Below are 17,434 nucleotides of genomic sequence, written 5' to 3' on the forward strand. Positions count from 1 at the left end.
ACCCCTCGGGGGCCTCTGGGAAGCGGGGCTCGTGCAGAGCAGGTTTTCTGTGAAAGTCATGGATCCAGGCTCTGGGCAAGGCGCCTCCCTAACTCCGTGGCCCCAAAGGCACGGTCACCCCGGGCTAGAAGCCTGGGCACATCACAGGAGCCCGGCCCCCAGGACTGGGGGAGGGTAGAGCCAGGCCCCTCCTCCCCCACTTCCTGGGCTGGGGTCCAGGCAGACAGGGATCCGGCCCTGCCATGTGCTGGCCTGATGGTGTCGGCAGCCCTAGCTGCCATCTGGAAGCTGCCGTCGCTCACTGGACATTCATTTTCGGTCCTGAGGATAGCTCAAGGTGTGCAGAGATAACGGTCCTTAACATGGGCCCCATCATCTACCAGGAAGGCAGCCAGGGCCACAACGCCTCACCTGAAGTCTTGGTCCCATGAGCCCCACATCTGTTCAAGGTGGCTGGGGGCTCAAGACGCAAGACCAGTTGGACAGGAGCCTTCAGACCAGCCCACCAGCCTGAGGAGCCGGTGTAGAGACTCCAAGGTCACCAACATCCCGTCTCACTCAGCCATCGAGGGGCGGATTGCCCGAAGGAAAGCCATATCCACTGAGCTCTTTCCGAAATGTTTAGCCCGACATCTCACCTGCAAACAACCCTGGAGCTAAAGCTAAAATCCTTCTGCAACCTGATGTGAGCCCATGCCAGCTTCTGACTCTGGACAGATGGAGCAGTGTAGACGCAGCCAGAAATGCAGCGAGCAGGCCTGCAAACTAGAGGAGGAGCCTTCCCCCGGCAGGGCGGCTGGAGCGTGGGGAGGCCCTGGCTGGTGTCTCTCCTGTGGGACGTCTGACCCTCAGAGTCCTCCTTCCGTGTCGGCCAAGCACAGCTGGGAACCAGAAAGGGCAGGCGCCACATGGGAGAGGAGCCCAGGCTTCATCTGGCTGGACGCCTGACTGCAGGCCCAGCCCGGGTCAGCGGGGGTGCCCTCGAGGGTCGCCATCAGCTCATCTCTGCATCCGAGCTCAGCTCCGTGACTCTAGGTTTCGGAACGTGTCTTCCTGCTGTAGGTTCTGTCACACACTTGTCCACAGACGAGGACCCTGGGAGCCCAGGTCACCGGGAGATGAAGCTCCAGAGTCAGGTCAAACCCAGGTCTCCCCAAGCCCATTCCGTGCGGAGCCCGGCCTGACGGTCCCCTCGCTCCACACCTGTGGGGACACCTTTTCTGCCAGGACTAGAGGCATTTCTTACTGAACCCAGAGCCGAACGCGTCTCTCCGTGGATAAATGGCCTCATCCCTGTGTGTCTGACCCAAGGGCAGGACTTGGGAGATTCGCTCCTCTCTTTGAGGGGCTGGGGGTCAGTGGTCACCGCTCACATCAGCCATGCCTGCCCGCCGCAGTCGAAGGCAAGGCCCCCGCCATGTGTGAGGAAGAGACGACCTCTCTCTCTCTTCTCGGAGAATCCGGAGAGTATGCCTTGTCCAAGGTCACTCACTCTCCTCGACACCCTGTCCTCTTACGGTCATGGAGCACTGCAGCCAGGCCCGCCTGAAGCCCTGGGCTGACTCGGGCTGGCACCTCTGGTCCTGAGTCCGGGCGTTCTCCCCCAGGCGTTCATCTGAATGGGAAGGAGCATGTCTGAATGTCCCGAAGCCTCTTTCCGTTTCCAAAATCCAGTGTTCTCTTTTTCTTTCTGAAGTTTAGAGAAGAGCTTGCTCTGGCCTCTTCCCGCAAAGACTCTCATTGTTCTGAGTGTCCCCCGAGTGAGCCCCTATCGTCTCTTGAGTAGCTGGTGCCCCGCACAGTTACCGGGGTCTCCTCTGGGACCCCTCGCACACATTCACTGCAGGCCTCTGAGCCTCCCTTCCCGGAACCGGGCGGCAGGGGCCTTGGGGCTTTGGATTTTCCGTTGTTTGTGTGTGGTTTTGGTTTTTAGTTTTGGTCAAGCCTTCGGGAGGGAAGCTGGAGAAGAGAATGGCAACTCACTGCAGTGTTCTTGCCTGGAGAATCCCACGGACAGAGGAGCCTGGCAGGCTACAGTCCGTGGGGTCGCAAAGAGTCGGACACGACTGAGCGACTAACATACTATCAGGAGAGAAGGAAATGAAGTAACTCCCCTCCCCTCTTGTCTGCTGTCAGGGGTGCTGAGCTGAGGGAAGGGCCCCTCCCTGCCTGCAGCTCTGTCCCGGGGTTTTGTGCACCGATTCATTTATATCCCCAACAGCCCGAGCCCGGGTCCTGACGTTCTCCATTACCTAGAAAGAAAAGGAGACTCAGAGAGGTGAAGGCGGGAGTAAAGGCAGGCGACCTGTGCTCTGAGGGATGACCTGGGCTCTGAGGGGTGACCTGGATTCTGAGGGGTGACCTGAGTTCTCGGGGGTGACCTGTGCTCTGAGGGCTGACCTGGGCTCTGAGGGGCGACCTGGGCTCTGAGGGGTGACCTGGGTTCTCAGAGGTGACCTGGGTTCTCGGGGGTGACCTGTGCTCTGAGGGGCGACCTGTGCTCTGAGGGGTGACCTGTGCTCTGAGGTGTGACCTGGGCTCTGAGGGGCGACCTGGGCTCTGAAGGGTGACCTGGGTTCTCAGGGGTGACCTGGGCTCTGAGGAGTGACCTGGGTTCTCGGGGGTGACCTGGATTCTGAGGGGTGACCTGTGCTCTGAGGGGTGACCTGGGCTCTGAGGGGTGACCTGGGTTCTCGGGGGTGACCTGGGTTTTGAAGGGTGACCTGTGCTCTGAGGGGTGACCTGAATTCTGAGGGGTGACCTGTGCTCTGAGGGGTGACCTGGATTCTGAGGGTTGACCTGCGGCCTCAGGAGGTGACCTGGACTCTGGAGGGTGACCTGTGCTCTGAAGTGATGACTAGGGCTCTGAGGGGTTATCTGGTTCAGGGGTGGACCTGGGCTTAGGGGCGACCCTGGTTCTCCAGAGTGACCTGGGCATTGAGGGCTGATCCTGGGTTTAGGGGTGACCTGGATTCTGAGGGGTGACCTGGGTTCTCGGGGGTGCCTGGATTCTGAGGGGTGACCTGTGCTCTGAGGGGTGACCGTGTCTCAGAGGGTGACGCTCGTCTTGAGGGGTGGACCCTGGGTTCTTCAGAGGTGCCGGGCTCTGAGGGGAACCGGGTTTCAGGGTGACACTGGTGGATTCTGATGGGGGACCTGTGTTCTGGGGGGTGACCTGGATCTGAGGGGGTGACCTGTGCTCTGAGGGGTGACTGGGTTTCCAGAGGTGGACCTGTGCTCTGAGGGGTGACCTGGGCTTGAGGGGTGACCTGGGTTCTGAGGGGTGACCTGGATTCTGAGGGGTGACCTGGGTTCTCAGGGGTGACCTGGATTCTGAGGGGTGACCTGGATTCTGAGGGGTGACCTGGATTCTGAGGGCTGACCTGGACTGAGGGGTGACCTGGGCTCTGAGGGGTGACCTGTGCTCTGAGGGGTGACCTGGATTCTGAGGGCTGACCTGGGTTCTCAGGGGTGACCTGGATTCTGAGGGGTGACCTGGATTCTGAGGGGTGACCTGGGCTCTGAGGGGTGACCTGGGTTCTCAGGGGTGACCTGGATTCTGAGGGGTGACCTGGATTCTGAGGGGTGACCTGGGTTCTCGGGGGTGACCTGTGCTCTGAGGGGTGACCTGGGCTCTGAGGGGTGACCTGGGTTCTCAGGGGTGACCTGGATTCTGAGGGGTGACCTGGGTTCTCGGGGGTGACCTGGATTCTGAGGGGTGACCTGGGCTCTGAGGGGTGACCTGTGCTCTGAGGGCTGACCTGTGCTCTGAGGGGCAACCTGGGCTCTGAGGGGTGACCTGGGGGCACACCCACGTGGATGGCTTTGGGAACGTCATTACCAGACCCTCAAACTCCCCCTGACTCTCCAGAATCCGACAGACTGAGACCCCACCGGTCATGAGCCTGCCCTTCCCCCGACCCCAGTCCCCACTGTCAGCTAAGGAAGGACTCATCTGGCCAGGAAGAGCCCTGAATGCCGGGCTCCTGAGGGCGCCTCCCGGGAGGCAGAGGGCAGGGGAGCGGGGGAGCAGGGCTGAGTTTCAGGAGGAGACAGGGAGGCGGCTTGTGCTCCGCAGTGTATCCACGCATCCGCCTGCCCTCTCATCCCTCCACCATCCACCCATTCACACGCCTGCTAACCACCTAGAGCAAAAATTAGAGGTACGAATGTTGTCATGGGGGCCCAGGCTGATGTTTTTATTGGATTTAAAGTGATGATGACCTCCATTGGAAGACTGATCTGATCTGCAAATTGTTTTGATAATGAAGCCTGATTTGCCACTTAATTTACACAGTAGATTGTTTTCATAAACACTTGACCCAAAGCTTTGATGGAAATATATTGAAGGTACTCTGCAACATACAATTTTCTAGAAATATATACATTTTTGACAACTATTTAACGTCACAATAAAAAGCTTTAGGTGGCAATTTTAGGGCTTGTGAAGGAGAGGTGTGTCTTTTATTAATTTTTTAATTCAAAAAAAAGTATTGAAGCCCACTGCACTAGAGCAGAAGCAGTATTTTTTTCTTTTAGCTATTTTAGCTATTCTTTTAGCTCCCATGACTGGGCCAGCAGGACAAAACCAGTTTGCGCTACTTTCTGGTCAGAGCAGAGATGTGCCTGCAGAGGCCTGGTGTTGGCGGGCTGCTGGGACAGTGGCATCTGACGCTTTTCTTTGGCCCGTTTGGCGAGTCTCGCTGAAGGTCAGGAATCTGACCTACAGTTGATTTCTTAGAGCCACTGTGTCTGACAGGGACCTTTTGTGATGCAGGCATTTGGGGTTTTGAGGGATTAAGGAGAGTAGTTATCACTGGACTTTGTAAGTAGCAGATATGGACTCAGATTCCAGGTCTGTCATGTTTGGAAAGCCGGCCTTAAACCCCAGACTGCTAAACCTCTCATCAGGGCAGCTCGGAAACGCCTCCAGACTTCAGGACGTCTACTGGTCATGTGATCTCTGTCCCCTGCGTAGACGCTGGTTTTCCATGAAAGTAAAACAAAACATGATAATTGATGGACACTCTTTCATGAAAGTTCAAAGCAGTGAAACGGGTTCCTAAGATTTCACCTGTATTCCAGAGAGACCACATGCTCATCTCATAACTTTATCAAAATTCTTCTAGTTCCCTTTTGCCAGAATCTAGCCCCAAGACTCTTTCCTTGGGCTCCAAAATCACTGCAGATGGTGACTGCAGCTATGAAATTAAAAGACACTTGCTTCTTGGAAGAAAAGCTATGACTAACCTAGACAGCAGAGACATTCCTTTGCAGACAAAGGTCCGCCTAGTCAAGGCTATGTTTTTTCCAGTAGCCATATATGGATGTGAGAGTTGGACTTTAAAGAAAGCTGAGTGCAGAAGAATTGACGCCTTTAAACTGTGATGTTGGAGAAGACTCTTGAGAGTCCCTTGGACTGCGAGATCAAACCAGTCCATCCTAAAGGAAATCAGTCCTGAATATTCATTAGAAGGACTGATGTTGAAGCTGAAACGCCAATACTTTGGTCACCTGATGCAAAGAGCTGACTCATTTGAAAAGACCCTGATGCTGGGAAAGATTGAAGGCAGGAGGAGAAGGGGGCGACAGAGGATGAGATGGTTGGATGGCATCACTGACTCAATGGACATGAGTTTGACTAAACTCCAGGAGTTGGTGAAGGATAGGGAAGCCTGGCGTGCTGCAGTCCATTGGGTCTCAAAGAGTCAGACACGACTGAGCTACTGAACTGAGCCCCAAGAGAAAAGTGCTGACACGCCGGGGTATCTCACAGGCTTCGCTGTATATGATGGGAGCATCCTGACAAGCCAGTCAAGGCAAGTTCATGTAAATCCGAGGTGTGCTAGTCTTCCTGCTGTTCCCTGGGTCTCGTAACAGTGCCGTGATCTTCAGACTGCCAGCCCTGAAGTGGATTGTCCACTGACAACCACACTCACACACTCACAACTCAAGGCAAACGTGAATCTCGGATTGGAGACAGGCAGCTGTATAGCGCATTTTTCACCCTTCCTATCACAAATGATCCAAAACCCGGTCTCTCGATCAAGCGGCTCTGAGGGTCACAGAGGCCGGTTCCCTGGGATGAGCTCCACCGGCCTCGTGTACAGACCCCGGCATCAGGGACCTTCCTGCCACGCAGTCACGTCTGCTTGCTGACACTCCCGTGTTATGTGCAAGTAAAGATAAGACATTCTATTTAGCACGTGAGAGAAGACTGCTCTCCTCTTCACCGCTGCACCCTTGCACGGTGTGTCCTTATGCCACAGAGAGGATCGGGGCTGTCTCCTAACGGGCCTCGCGGAGACGTGCCCCCCGCAGCACAGCATTAGAGCCTGTCACAGGGCCTTCAGACAGCCTGAACCGAACGAAGATTGCGAAATCTTCACAGGCGGCTGGACCTCAGGGGTCGGAGAAAAGAGGCGGATTCTCTGTGCTTCTTAGAGAGATGTGATAACTTGCTCTTCACACGGCTGGTCTTCAGCAGAAGCTGCAGAGCACCCCTGGAAAAGAGAAGACCTTAATTTGTCCAAACCTGAAAAACCAGAAATACATCCCAGAGAGCTTGTCCAGAAACCTTAACAGAAACTCACTGGGAAAATCTGACCCTCAGAGACCAGAGACCCAGGAGGGCTGTGACTTTTCTGCAGGTTTCACACGAAGCGTTCTCTACCTGGATGGGTAGGGACTCAGAGGAAATCAAAGTGTTGGTCACTCACTCGTGTCTGACCCTTTTCAACCCCGTGGACTGTAGCCAACCAGGCTCCTCTGTCCATGGGATTCTCCAGGCAAGAACTGGAGTGGGTTGCCATTCCCTTCTCCAGTGGATCTTCCCGACCCAGGGATTGCACCACGGTCTCTTGCATTGCAGGAGGGCTCTTTACTGCCTGAGCCACCAGGGAAGCCCTTTAAGGAACTTAAAGGAACGTAGTGGCAAATCCTCATTACATGGTAAATTAACTCATGATTTAGTTGCTTCACAAATCAGGATTTTTATGCACTTACCTTGATTGTTTTTATGCATTCTTACCTTGAGGTGTACCTGACCTTCCACTGCAGAAGAACAATAACATTAGCCACCGCCTTGATGGAGACCTCCCAAGTGGTTGGTTTTGTATACACTAACTCAGTTGATCCTATCTCCTAATTTTGAGGGATTTCCAAAAAGACCTGGTCACAGATACAGAAGGGGAAATAGCAGTCCACCACTGAGAAAGGGTAGATCTCATTTTAGTACTGGCAGTATCGTCTATTGTATCCTTGGGTTGCTTTTCGGGTGCGTTTGGTAAAAAAGGCAGACTTCGTTGCTGATGCTCTGGACCCTGTAAAAGGCTGCAGAGAAGTGCCTTGCAGACCTAAGGGGCTGATCAGGGTCACGGACACAGGGTCCCCTGGATGACGGCAGGAGCGTGGCCGAGGAAGGGGGCACTAGAGACCACCTCACCCGTGAGGCTAACTTTCCCACCTGAGACAGATCCATGGGAGAAACACTTCAGAAGGAAAAATAATTAAAGGGAAATCAAGCTGAGCGCAATGACGCGCCCCGCCCGATCACATTCACCAGGAAATGTGATGTCCTGGAAAAAATGGGCTTCTCTACAGGAGGATGTTTTACTCTCTTGAGTCTTTTTTCCCCTTCATTTCACTACAAACAGCAGCGAAGACCTGAACCCCAACTCGCTGTCTTCTCGAGGCCTGGGCTTGGCGCCTGGTGCAGCGTGCACAGGGTTTCTGGGTTGTCAGAGGCCCTCCCTCTGGGGCAGACTGGACCCCTCTCTCTGCAAAGCTGGACAGCGGCCCCCAGTCTCCCGCAGGCGCCGGGCAAGTGATGGGAGTGGCCGTCCTGCACCTGGACCTGCAGGATTTCTGCTCTTCCCCTGAGGACTCTCAAGCACAGGTGTCCAGGGCAAGCACCGCACGGGCCAGGGTCTTTCTGACCCCAGCGAGGCCTTGCAGCAGCAGCCAGCTGGGAGAGCTGGACTCTAACACACCCCTATACACCCCGATGTTCCTCCCGCAGCCCACCCGGGCCCCCTCAGGAGCTGGTGGCCACAGAGACCTCCTGGCCCCCTGGAACCCAGCCCCACAAAGCCCCCCAAGCTGGTCCTTCAGATGAGGGGTGTGCCCACCAGTCAGGGTCTGTATTCCGGGAGCTTCTGAGGCCAGCACCTGGAGCCGGTCCCTGCGCCTTCCGCAAGAGCGTCCGCCCAGCACCCGGCAACTCAGGGCTTCGGTCGTGTGTGTGTGTGTGTGGGATCAGTTCTCATCTGCAGAATCCCAGCTTGGCGAGGTGGGCACTCTGCTGTCTGCTTTTCAGATACATCAGCCACCTGGCTCCTTCCGAGAGTTGGGGGAGAAGGGGATGGGGGCACAGAGAGGCAGACTGCACGCAGAGCAGACGGGTCGTGGCCGGAGCCGGGAGCACCCACGTCCGGGACACGGGGTGACTGCCGGATACAGAGGGGCACAGTCTCAGGCTCTGGTGAACCCTCTCAGGTGTCACTGAAGATGAAACCTTTCCGTTTGTGAGGGTCCATGACCCCCAGCTGATTCCTCCTTGGGGCCTTCCTTGTGAGGACTGCACTGGGATGAGAAGACACACAGCCCATGACTGTTTCATTTTCATTCAAGAGTCTGTTTTCACGGCAAACCCGGCTCCCCGTCTTGAGGAGTGACAGCGCCCCCGTCCTCCCCATGGTGTCTCTGACCCCCCGTCCTCCCCGCGGCGTCTCTGACTCTCCGTCCTCCCTGCGGAGTCCCCAGGCCCAGCGTCTCTGACTCCCCGTCCTCCCTGCGGAGTCCCCGGGCCCAACTTCTCTGACCCCTGTCCTCCCGCGGCGGCCTTGGGCCCGCCGACTGTGACCCTCCCTGTGGCAGCCCCGACCCGGTGTCTCTGACACAGACACACACACACACACACCCCTGTCCCCCCCCGTCCCCCCCCACCCTCCCCCCCATCCTCCCTGCAGAGTCCCCGGGCCTGCGTCTCTGACCCTCCCGTCCCCGCAGGCATAGAGAATGACGAGGAAATCAAGCAGCTGGACGAGGAGATCAAGGAGCTGAACGAGTCCAACTCCCAGATGGAGGCTGACATGATCAAGCTCAGAACTCAGGTAACAGTTTCTGCGGCCCCCAATCGAGCGGCCCCGGAGACTCCAGGCCCCCAGGGGTGTGTCTCCCCGGGTCTTCGCCCGGTCGTCCCTTTACTGTTTCATCCTTTTCTTGACCTTCTATTGAGGTGATTTCAGCGGCAAAATTTGCTGTCACCGCGGGGCCCCTGATGGACTAGTGTTCGCTCGTGTTGGAGTTTCAGTGAAGCGCGGTTCCCAGCGGCGGGTCCTGAGGGTAGCCTGTCCCTGCAGGGGACGAGCTCGTCCCTCGGAGGCGAAGGCTGGGCCGCCCGTCCCCTCAGGGGACACTGACCCCTCCCTGGGCTCCAGGGCCGCCCATGTCCACGCAGACTCCCGGCAAGGCTGCTGGGTGGGCCAGGTCTGGTCTCCACCGAGCCCCTGCTGGAGGCCTGAGCCCAGGTGCCTCATCCTGACCCCGCGTGCTCACAGCGGCCACACAGGACGTGCACACATCAGACCACGCGTGTGCCCTGCAACGGCTGAGCCGAGGCTGCAGAGCTGCAGGTCCAGGATGCCTGGCTTAGCCGTCCACAGGGCTGTGCCTCCCAAGGCTCTGGGGCGGGACCCCCCGGTGTGGTCACAGGTGACACCGGGGCCCCTGTCCTGCATAGATGCTCCCCCTCCCCGAGGCCAGATCCCTCCTCCCCAGCCGTCCCCCTGGTGTGGTCACAGGTGACACCGGGGGGGGCCCCCGTCCTGCACAGACTGTCCCCCCTGTGGTCAGATCCCCCCTCCCCCGCCGCCCCCCCAGTGTGGTCACAGGTGACACCGGGGCCCCCGTCCTGCATAGATGCCCCCCTCCTGGTGGTCAGATCCCCCCTCCCCTGCCGCCCCCCCAGTGTGGTCACAGGTGACACCGGGGCCCCCGTCCTGCACAGATGCCCCCCTCCCCGAGGCCAGACCCCCCTCCCCGCCGCCCCCCAGTGTGGTCACAGGTGACACCGGGGTCCCCGTCCTGCATAGATGCCCCCTCCCCGTGGTCAGATCCCCCTCCCCCAGCCGTCCCCCTGGTGTGGTCACAGGTGACACCGGGGGGGGCCCCTGTCCTGCACAGACCGTCCCCCCCGTGGTCAGATCCCCCCTCCCCCGCCGCCCCCACAGTGCCTATGACACCCAGGGAGGGGGAGGCTCTCGCTGCTGTGCTGTGACCGGGGGTGAAGGCAGAGCTCAGCGGGGCCCCTGACCACACTGGATACCCACACTCTGCCCCCCACCCAGCCTCTGGGGTGGTTAGGAGGCAAAGGTCACGGCGCCTGCCACCCCCACCCCCAGCCTGGAGCCCAGACCCCCCGAGCCTCGCCCTATCTGTATTACCTGCGGGCCCTGTGTGAGCTTTCAGTGCAAAAGCAGGCTCTGGTTCTGCTGCTTCGAAGGCGCGAATGCCAGTCTGACCCGCGTTTTCCTCCTGCAGAGGCTGCGGGAGACCAGGGTCCCTGCAGGGTCCTGGGTCCCGAGCTCAGAAGGGCTCAGTGGTCTCTCCATCAGAAGTGCTCAGGACAGGGGCTTCCCTGGTGGTCCAGTGCGAAGACTCGGCATTTCCATGGCAAGGGGCACAGGTTCAATCCCCGGTCAGGGAACTAAGAGCCCTAAAGCTTTGAGGCTTGGCCAAAAAAAAATTTTTTTTTCAAGTGTAGAATGACGTATACCTTCTGTCTCATCAAATCAGTGATCGCTTAGCTCTGCGTTTCTCTCTTACACGTCTTAGCTCTATCCGGAGCCGGACTAGAGGCTGTGTACACACGCACACACAGTCCTCGGGTCCCTGCCCTCCGCTGCAGGAAGCTGCTGCTCGTCACACACGTAGACGAGGGTGCTGCCAGTAGCAGGGGGGCCCGTCCCCCTGCCCTCCCCAGGCTGAGGACCTTGAGCTGATAGCACAGGGCTCCTGAGCCGCAGAACAGGCTGCCTCCAGCCCCTCCCCGATCCCTGGGTGCCCCGGATGGAGGGCTGGGCCGTTCCTCCCTCAGAGCCAGCCTTGGCCTCTCCTGGGCTGGATGATGCCAGACGCCCGGTACCCACGGCTGCCTCAGGGTGGGCCTTGAGAGGAAGGCGGCGGCCCCGCCCTCCTGCTGGGAGCCCCGCGGGAGCGCGGTCAGCCCCTCCACCCCCGTGGGCCAGCCGCGGGGTATGCTGACCCCCTGGCAGCACTCTGTCCGCCCCCCGTTCCACCTGGGCCCCAAGTCCCAGCAGTCCCTGGGGTACTAGGTTTTGATCTGAACCCTGCTGGGTCAGAAGCCCGGACAACGAGTGTCCTTCCACGAGAAACACTCTCATCTACAGACGTGCCTACTGATAAGTGTTGTCATTCCTGAATCCGCAGAGAGCCAGATTTCACCTGGCGAAACTCAGAAAGCTGAAGCCAGGGGCTCCCTCGGACCCCAACTACTTGGGATCCTTTGATGTGAGCAGGGACACCCTATGTGAGAAATCAAAGTTTAGAGCCGATGAGCAGAGATTCGGGTAATTCCGGGCAGTTGGATGTTGCCGTCTGGAGGCGCCAGGCTATGAGCTTGGCATACGGCAGACAGTCCTCTTTCCATGCATCCCCTCTGAGGCCAACCTGGGGACCCGTGGAGGCCGGCACACACGCTGTGGCCTCCAGGAGCGCCCTGTTTGGTTCCATCGCTGGGTCCCTCCAACCTTCGCAGAGCAGGCCGCTTTCCAGCCTGCTGTGCAGTGAGTAAGGGCTGGTTGTCTGGCGGCAGGCGGAGGCCAGAAAGCTTCACAGCAATGGTTACATTCTCTCTGGGTTTTTAGAGGAAGGTAGAGCGGTCAGAAAGCCACGTCAGACCCTTTTCTGAGGTAGGGAGGCAGTGACAGCATACAGGCCACTAGGGACCTCTGTCTTGTGACTACGGAGACGAGCAGTTCAGTCACTCAGTCGTGTCTGACTCTTTGCAACCTCATGAACCACAGCATGCCAGGCCTCCCTGTCCATCACCAACTCCCAGAGTTTACACACACGCATGTCCATCGAGTCGGTGATGCCATCCAACCATCTCATCCTTTGTCGTCCCCTTCTCCTCCTGCCCCCAATCCTTCCCGGCATTAGGGTCTTTTCAATTAAGTCAGCTCTTCACATCAGGTGGCCAAAGGATTGGAGTTTCAGCTTCAGCATCAGTCCTTCCGATGAAAATTCAGGACTGATTTCCTTTAGGATGGACTGGTTGGATCTCCTTGCAGTCCAAGGGACTCTCAAGAGTTTTCTCCAGCACCACAGTTCAAAAGCATCAATTCTTCAGCACTCAGGTTTCTTTATACTACAACTTTCACATCCATACATGACTACTGGAAAAACCATAGCTTTCGCTAGAAGGACCTTTGTTGGCAAAGTAATGGCTCTGCTTTTTAATATGCTGTCTAGATTGGTCATAGCTTTTCTTCCAAGGAGCAAGTGTCTTTTAATTTCAGAGCTGCAGTTACCATCTGCAGTGATTTTGGAGACCAAGAAAATAAAGTCTGTCAGTGTTTCCACTGTTTCCCCATCTATTTGCCATGATCTTAGTTTTCTGAATGTTAAGCTTTAAGCCAACTTTTTCACTCTCCTCTTTCACTTTCATCAAGAGGCTCTTCAGTTACTTTTTGCTTTCTGCCATAAAGGTGGTATCATCTGAGTATCTGAGGTTGTTGATTTTTCTCCCTGCAATCTTGATTCCAGCTTGTGCTTCCTCCAGCCCAGCATTTCTCATGATGTACTCTGCATATAAGTTAAATAAGCAGGGTGACAATATACAGCCTTAATGTATTCCTTCCCCAGTTTGGAACCAGTCTGTTGTCCCACGTCCAGTTCTAACTGTTGCTTCTTGACCTACATACAGATTTCTCAGGAGGCAGGTAAGGCGGTCTGGTATTCCCATCTCCTTCAGAATTTTCCACAGTTTGCTGTGATCCACACAGTCAAAGGCTTTGGTGTAGTCAATAAAGCAGAAATAGATGTTTTTCTGGAGAGGATAGTGACTCACAAATAAAGCAATATTTCAAGATGTCTCTGTGCAGTATTAGATTTAGCCTAAGAAGAAGATGTGTTAGCCCCATGTCCTAAGATACTAATGCAGATAGATCGTCCCATCACGCCAGCAGAAAGGCCTGGGTGGTGCAAGGCCAGTCCTCACATGATTGTTTGTGCACAGTGACAAGAAGAGCTTTTAAAAGACCGAATGAAAGCTGACAGAACCTGGGAACCTAGCCCGCCCTAGTGCACCGATTCCTTTTCAGACAGACCAGCTGTTAGGGTCCACTTGCCACATGCTCCAGTGTGAGGACTCAAAGCACACGAAGTGACCCCTTCAGCGTCCAGTCCTTCGCATGGAAACCTCCGGATTCGAGCGGAGAGGCTGCGCCCCGGCATGGGCCGCCAAGGCCTCCCGCTGGGGGTGGCTCATGTTACATGTGGCGCGGTCTATGCGTTGCAGATCACCACCATGGAGTCCAGCCTCAAGACCATCGAGGAGGAGAACAAGGTGATCGAGCAGCAGAATGAGTCGCTCCTGCATGAGCTCGCCAACCTCAGCCAGTCTCTGATCCACAGCCTCGCCAACATCCAGCTGCCGCACATGGTAAGTGCCCGGCGCCGGGCGGAGGCCCCCGGGGCCGCGCAGTGCTCATCCTAGCGTAGCTGTCTGTCTGTTCTGTCCTCGTGGTTCTCCAGACCTTGGACGCTTGCGGTTACCTCCCCCAAGCCATAACGTTAACCGCTCTGGTGGGGCTGATCGGTAAATCCCCTAAGGTTAAGTTGCTCTGAAAGGCCTTTTAAGTAAGATAAGGACAGTGGCGTTAGGCTGGGATACTAATTTATGCTGATGTGAATATCCTATTAAGAAAATAAAAGTTGCATATGAACTACTATTTAATATCTCGTAGGATCCAATCAATGAACAAAATTTTGATGCATACGTGACTACTTTGACGGACATGTATACAAATCAAGACCGTTATCAGAGCCCAGAAAATAAAGCTCTACTGGAAAATATAAAGCAGGCTGTGAGAGGAATTCAGGTCTGAACAGCTGCTGTAGTGATGGAATCTTGCTTAAAAAAGGATGCCTCTTGTTCTTTGCTGCTGTAATTTACCAGAAAGTGTTATATATTTATTTCTGTTTGAAACAGTGTTATGCTTACAAGACTTCATAATGATTTTATGTCTTGCTTTAAAGATAGTACTGCAGAATAGTTTTGGAATACATTCACATTTTTGTACGTTTTCATATAAGCTGACATAGTGTGACATGCCATGTAATGTTTATAGCTGCTAATGTATGCACATTTGGGGGTATATATATTTCTGAAGAGGTAAGCCGATCAAAATAAATAGAGTGTACATTCTTTTTAATGCTTTAGTGATTAAATGTTTAGTATTTTGAACTGAAATGGACACACACACACACACACAAAAACAGCTCTGAATGATCGTTTGGTGGCCCTGAAGCCACTTTTTAGATGTTATCATTTTGCCTCATGTTCGAGGATCTTACGGAATTTAAGAAATACATTTTGTGTGCATATTGTTTCATAGCAAGAATTGGTTGCAAAAAAATGCTTTATTTTTGAACAATGCTTGGAAATATTATGTGATTTTTTTGTTTGTTTGTTTTAGGAGGATGGTGTATGGTGGGGGCAATAAATGAGGTTTTTTGCATTCCAAGGAAATGGCATATGGATTAACTGTAAGAAATGAGATAAGTAATGTATTGTAAGACAACATCAAGCCATGGAAACTTGGCAGAAGATTCAAAGCAGCTTAAACAGCACTTTTAAGTTAACTCCTGAGCGTCACGCGGTGTGACGGTGGGACCTTCAGCTAAGACAGGGCAGAGTGGAGGTGGTCGGCCCGGAGACCCCTCCTCCTCTCTCGGCCGCTTTGGAGCAACCTTCTCCTCCCTCCCGAGGGCTCCTGCCCTCTGAACCGTCTGTTACCCAGCAGAATCCGTGTGTTTTCCTTTGCGCTCAAAGATCCTTTGAGACTCTTTCTTTCCCCTTCCACCTTATCCACTTACCATTCCTGTTGTCGCTGTCGTGACTTTCCCGTGGGGGATAAAGGCAGACGGCGTGGCAGTCCTCGCGTGATCGGGCTGAGCTGCGGGCCGGCCTGGGTGGGAAAGCGGCTCAGACAAGCGCCCCCGCCCAGCGCTGGCTTCGAGGAAGCCCGCGTCCAGTTCAGAGGCGGGAGCGCGCGCTCCACGTGCGGTCGCGCCCGCCGGAGGCCCGCCGGCTGTAGAACGTTCGCATAGCTTTATTTGCTCGGTCGTGACCTTCTCTAGGAACGAATGCAATCAGACGGTGGGAGTAACTAAATGCCCTTCAGCACTTTTTTGCTTTACACTAGATCATCTCAGACTCGTTTCCATCCTGGAGACTGACTGTTCCCCAGACGACTGCACTCCGCGATGCCATGCGTAAGACCGCTTTACACCGCCGCGCTCCCCTCTCCTCATGCGTCCCCGGGACGACCTGTCGTGTTACCGATTGCTGTTGACTTGACTTACATGTGATAGCATTCTTCCTTCCATGTCTTGATGTTATGCAGGAAGTACAAAAGTACTTTAAAATTTTGTTATGAAAAAAAAAAAAAGATGGGTTTTGTAAAAATAAAAAAAAAATATTTTTAGCAGAACAGGACTTACAGGGTCATTGTCCCCACAATGTGCCAGTCGACTATTTGCACTTACCTTGTCCTATATATCCGTACGGAGGTGTGCAATTCCCGTGTCAGTAGCCTCGTGACTCTGACCCTGGAGGAATCTGAGGAGGCCTCCCGGCTGACCTGATGATGCTACGGGAGATTACAGGGACCTCACCGCAAATACTCTGATACAATACTCAACCTCGGTATATATATATGTATAAATACATGTACATCCCAGCGGCACTTTATACTGCTCACTGTACAAAAGCTTACAGTTTTCCAGGAGGACTTTAATAATTAGCTGGGAGAAGATTGTGTAATGACTCGGGCGCCGCAGCGCCTTCTCTGCGGGGCCCTCTTTCTGTTGGGTGATTAGTTGTAGCTGCCCTGCTCAGAATTGCCTTTTTGAGAGCTGAAGCCAGGTGCGCCTCGCCACCTGCGGCCACATACCCCGTCCGGGGCCCCGGCCTCCTCGCGGGCCCCCGTTGTTCATATCGGCACATGCATCTCCCCGCCCCGTCGTTGTCTGCAGCTTCTTTGCCAATTATAGTGATGCTTTTCGTAGCGTAATAGGTAGTATCAGTTTGGGATTCTAATTGTTCTCACCTATGTACAATGGAAAGGGGTTTTAAGCACAAATCTGCTGCTCATCTAACGTTGGTACATAATATCAAATCAAAGTTATCTGTGACTATTATATAGGGATCACAAAAGTGTCACATATTAGAATGCTGACCTTTCATATGGAATTATTGTGAGTCATCAGAGTTTATTTATTATAACTTATTGTTCATATTCATTTCTAAGTTAATTTAAGTAATCATTTATTAAGACAGAATTTTGTATAAATATTTATCGTGCTCTCTGTGGAACTGAAGTTTGATTTATTTTTGTACTACACGGCATGGGTTTGTTGACACTTTAATTTTGCTATAAATGTGTGGAATCACAAGTTGCAGTGATATTCATTTTTAAATTGTGAACTTTGTACAAATTTTGTCATGCTGGATGTTAACACATCTTACTCTAAATAAAAAAGGTGTTACCACATTTGTAGCACGAAGGGTCTCTCCCTGCGTGTGCGTCTTCACTGAGTCTGGAAGGGTGCGTGGGGTCTGGGGCCGGGCAGGGCCCCAGGGCGCTTCTCTCCAGCCATGGCCGCCTCCGTGACAACGTTGCCGCAGGCTGATCTGTCTACCCCGAGGCCCGTGAGCACAGATCGCACGGGTCCCGGAGGCGCTGCCCCTGAGCTTGTCCGGACGCCACCGTGACACCTCTTGCCGTCACCCCTACTATCTCCTCCTGAGGTCATGTCTGATGCAGGCATCCCCCCAGAGCAGGGACATCCTCACAGATGCAGACGCCCCTCCCGATGGACACGGTCATCATGCAGCATGCATCCACATCCCAAGGTTCATGTCCATCACAGATCTCTCCGGGTCTGGGGTGCAGAGGCTCACAGCTCTCGCAGCTGCCACGGGGCCACCCCTCGCCCCTCGGCACCGAGCGGCTCCCCGGCCTCCCCAGAGTCCCAGCAGCATCTCGTGCTCCGAGATTCCACGCCCTCTGAGCCTGTCTTCCAGCAGGTGTTGCCCGTATTTTACACCTGGCACTGGCTCAGCTACACCAGGGCGGATGGAGCGTGTTCTCCTGGGGGTGGGATTTAGGGTCCCGCCACCCTG

At 54.8% G+C, this 17,434-nt stretch overlaps 1 protein-coding gene across 22 annotated transcripts in view; it reads left to right on the forward strand.

Annotated features, from left to right (window-relative positions):
- The window catches only part of MYT1L (myelin transcription factor 1 like), a 399,489-nt gene extending 382,666 nt beyond the window's left edge, over positions 1 to 16,823 (forward strand). For 13 of the 22 annotated variants that reach the window (XM_043452969.1, XM_043452973.1, XM_043452976.1 and 10 more), the window contains 4 exons: positions 9,010 to 9,119; positions 13,544 to 13,687; positions 13,992 to 14,126; positions 14,724 to 16,823. In XM_043452969.1, coding sequence (XP_043308904.1) covers positions 9,010 to 9,119; positions 13,544 to 13,687; positions 13,992 to 14,126; positions 14,724 to 14,750 — 416 coding nt within the window. In that variant the 3' untranslated portion in view covers positions 14,751 to 16,823. Of the gene's footprint in view, positions 1 to 9,009; positions 9,120 to 13,543; positions 13,688 to 13,991 lie in introns of all 22 variants that reach the window. The other 9 variants (XM_043452975.1, XM_043452977.1, XM_043452993.1 and 6 more) reach the window with 4 other exon arrangements.
- Positions 16,824 to 17,434: the final 611 nt, after the last annotated feature.

The sequence above is a fragment of the Cervus canadensis genome, chromosome 30 (genome assembly GCF_019320065.1).
Source record: "Cervus canadensis isolate Bull #8, Minnesota chromosome 30, ASM1932006v1, whole genome shotgun sequence".
Lineage (NCBI taxonomy): Eukaryota > Metazoa > Chordata > Mammalia > Artiodactyla > Cervidae > Cervus > Cervus canadensis.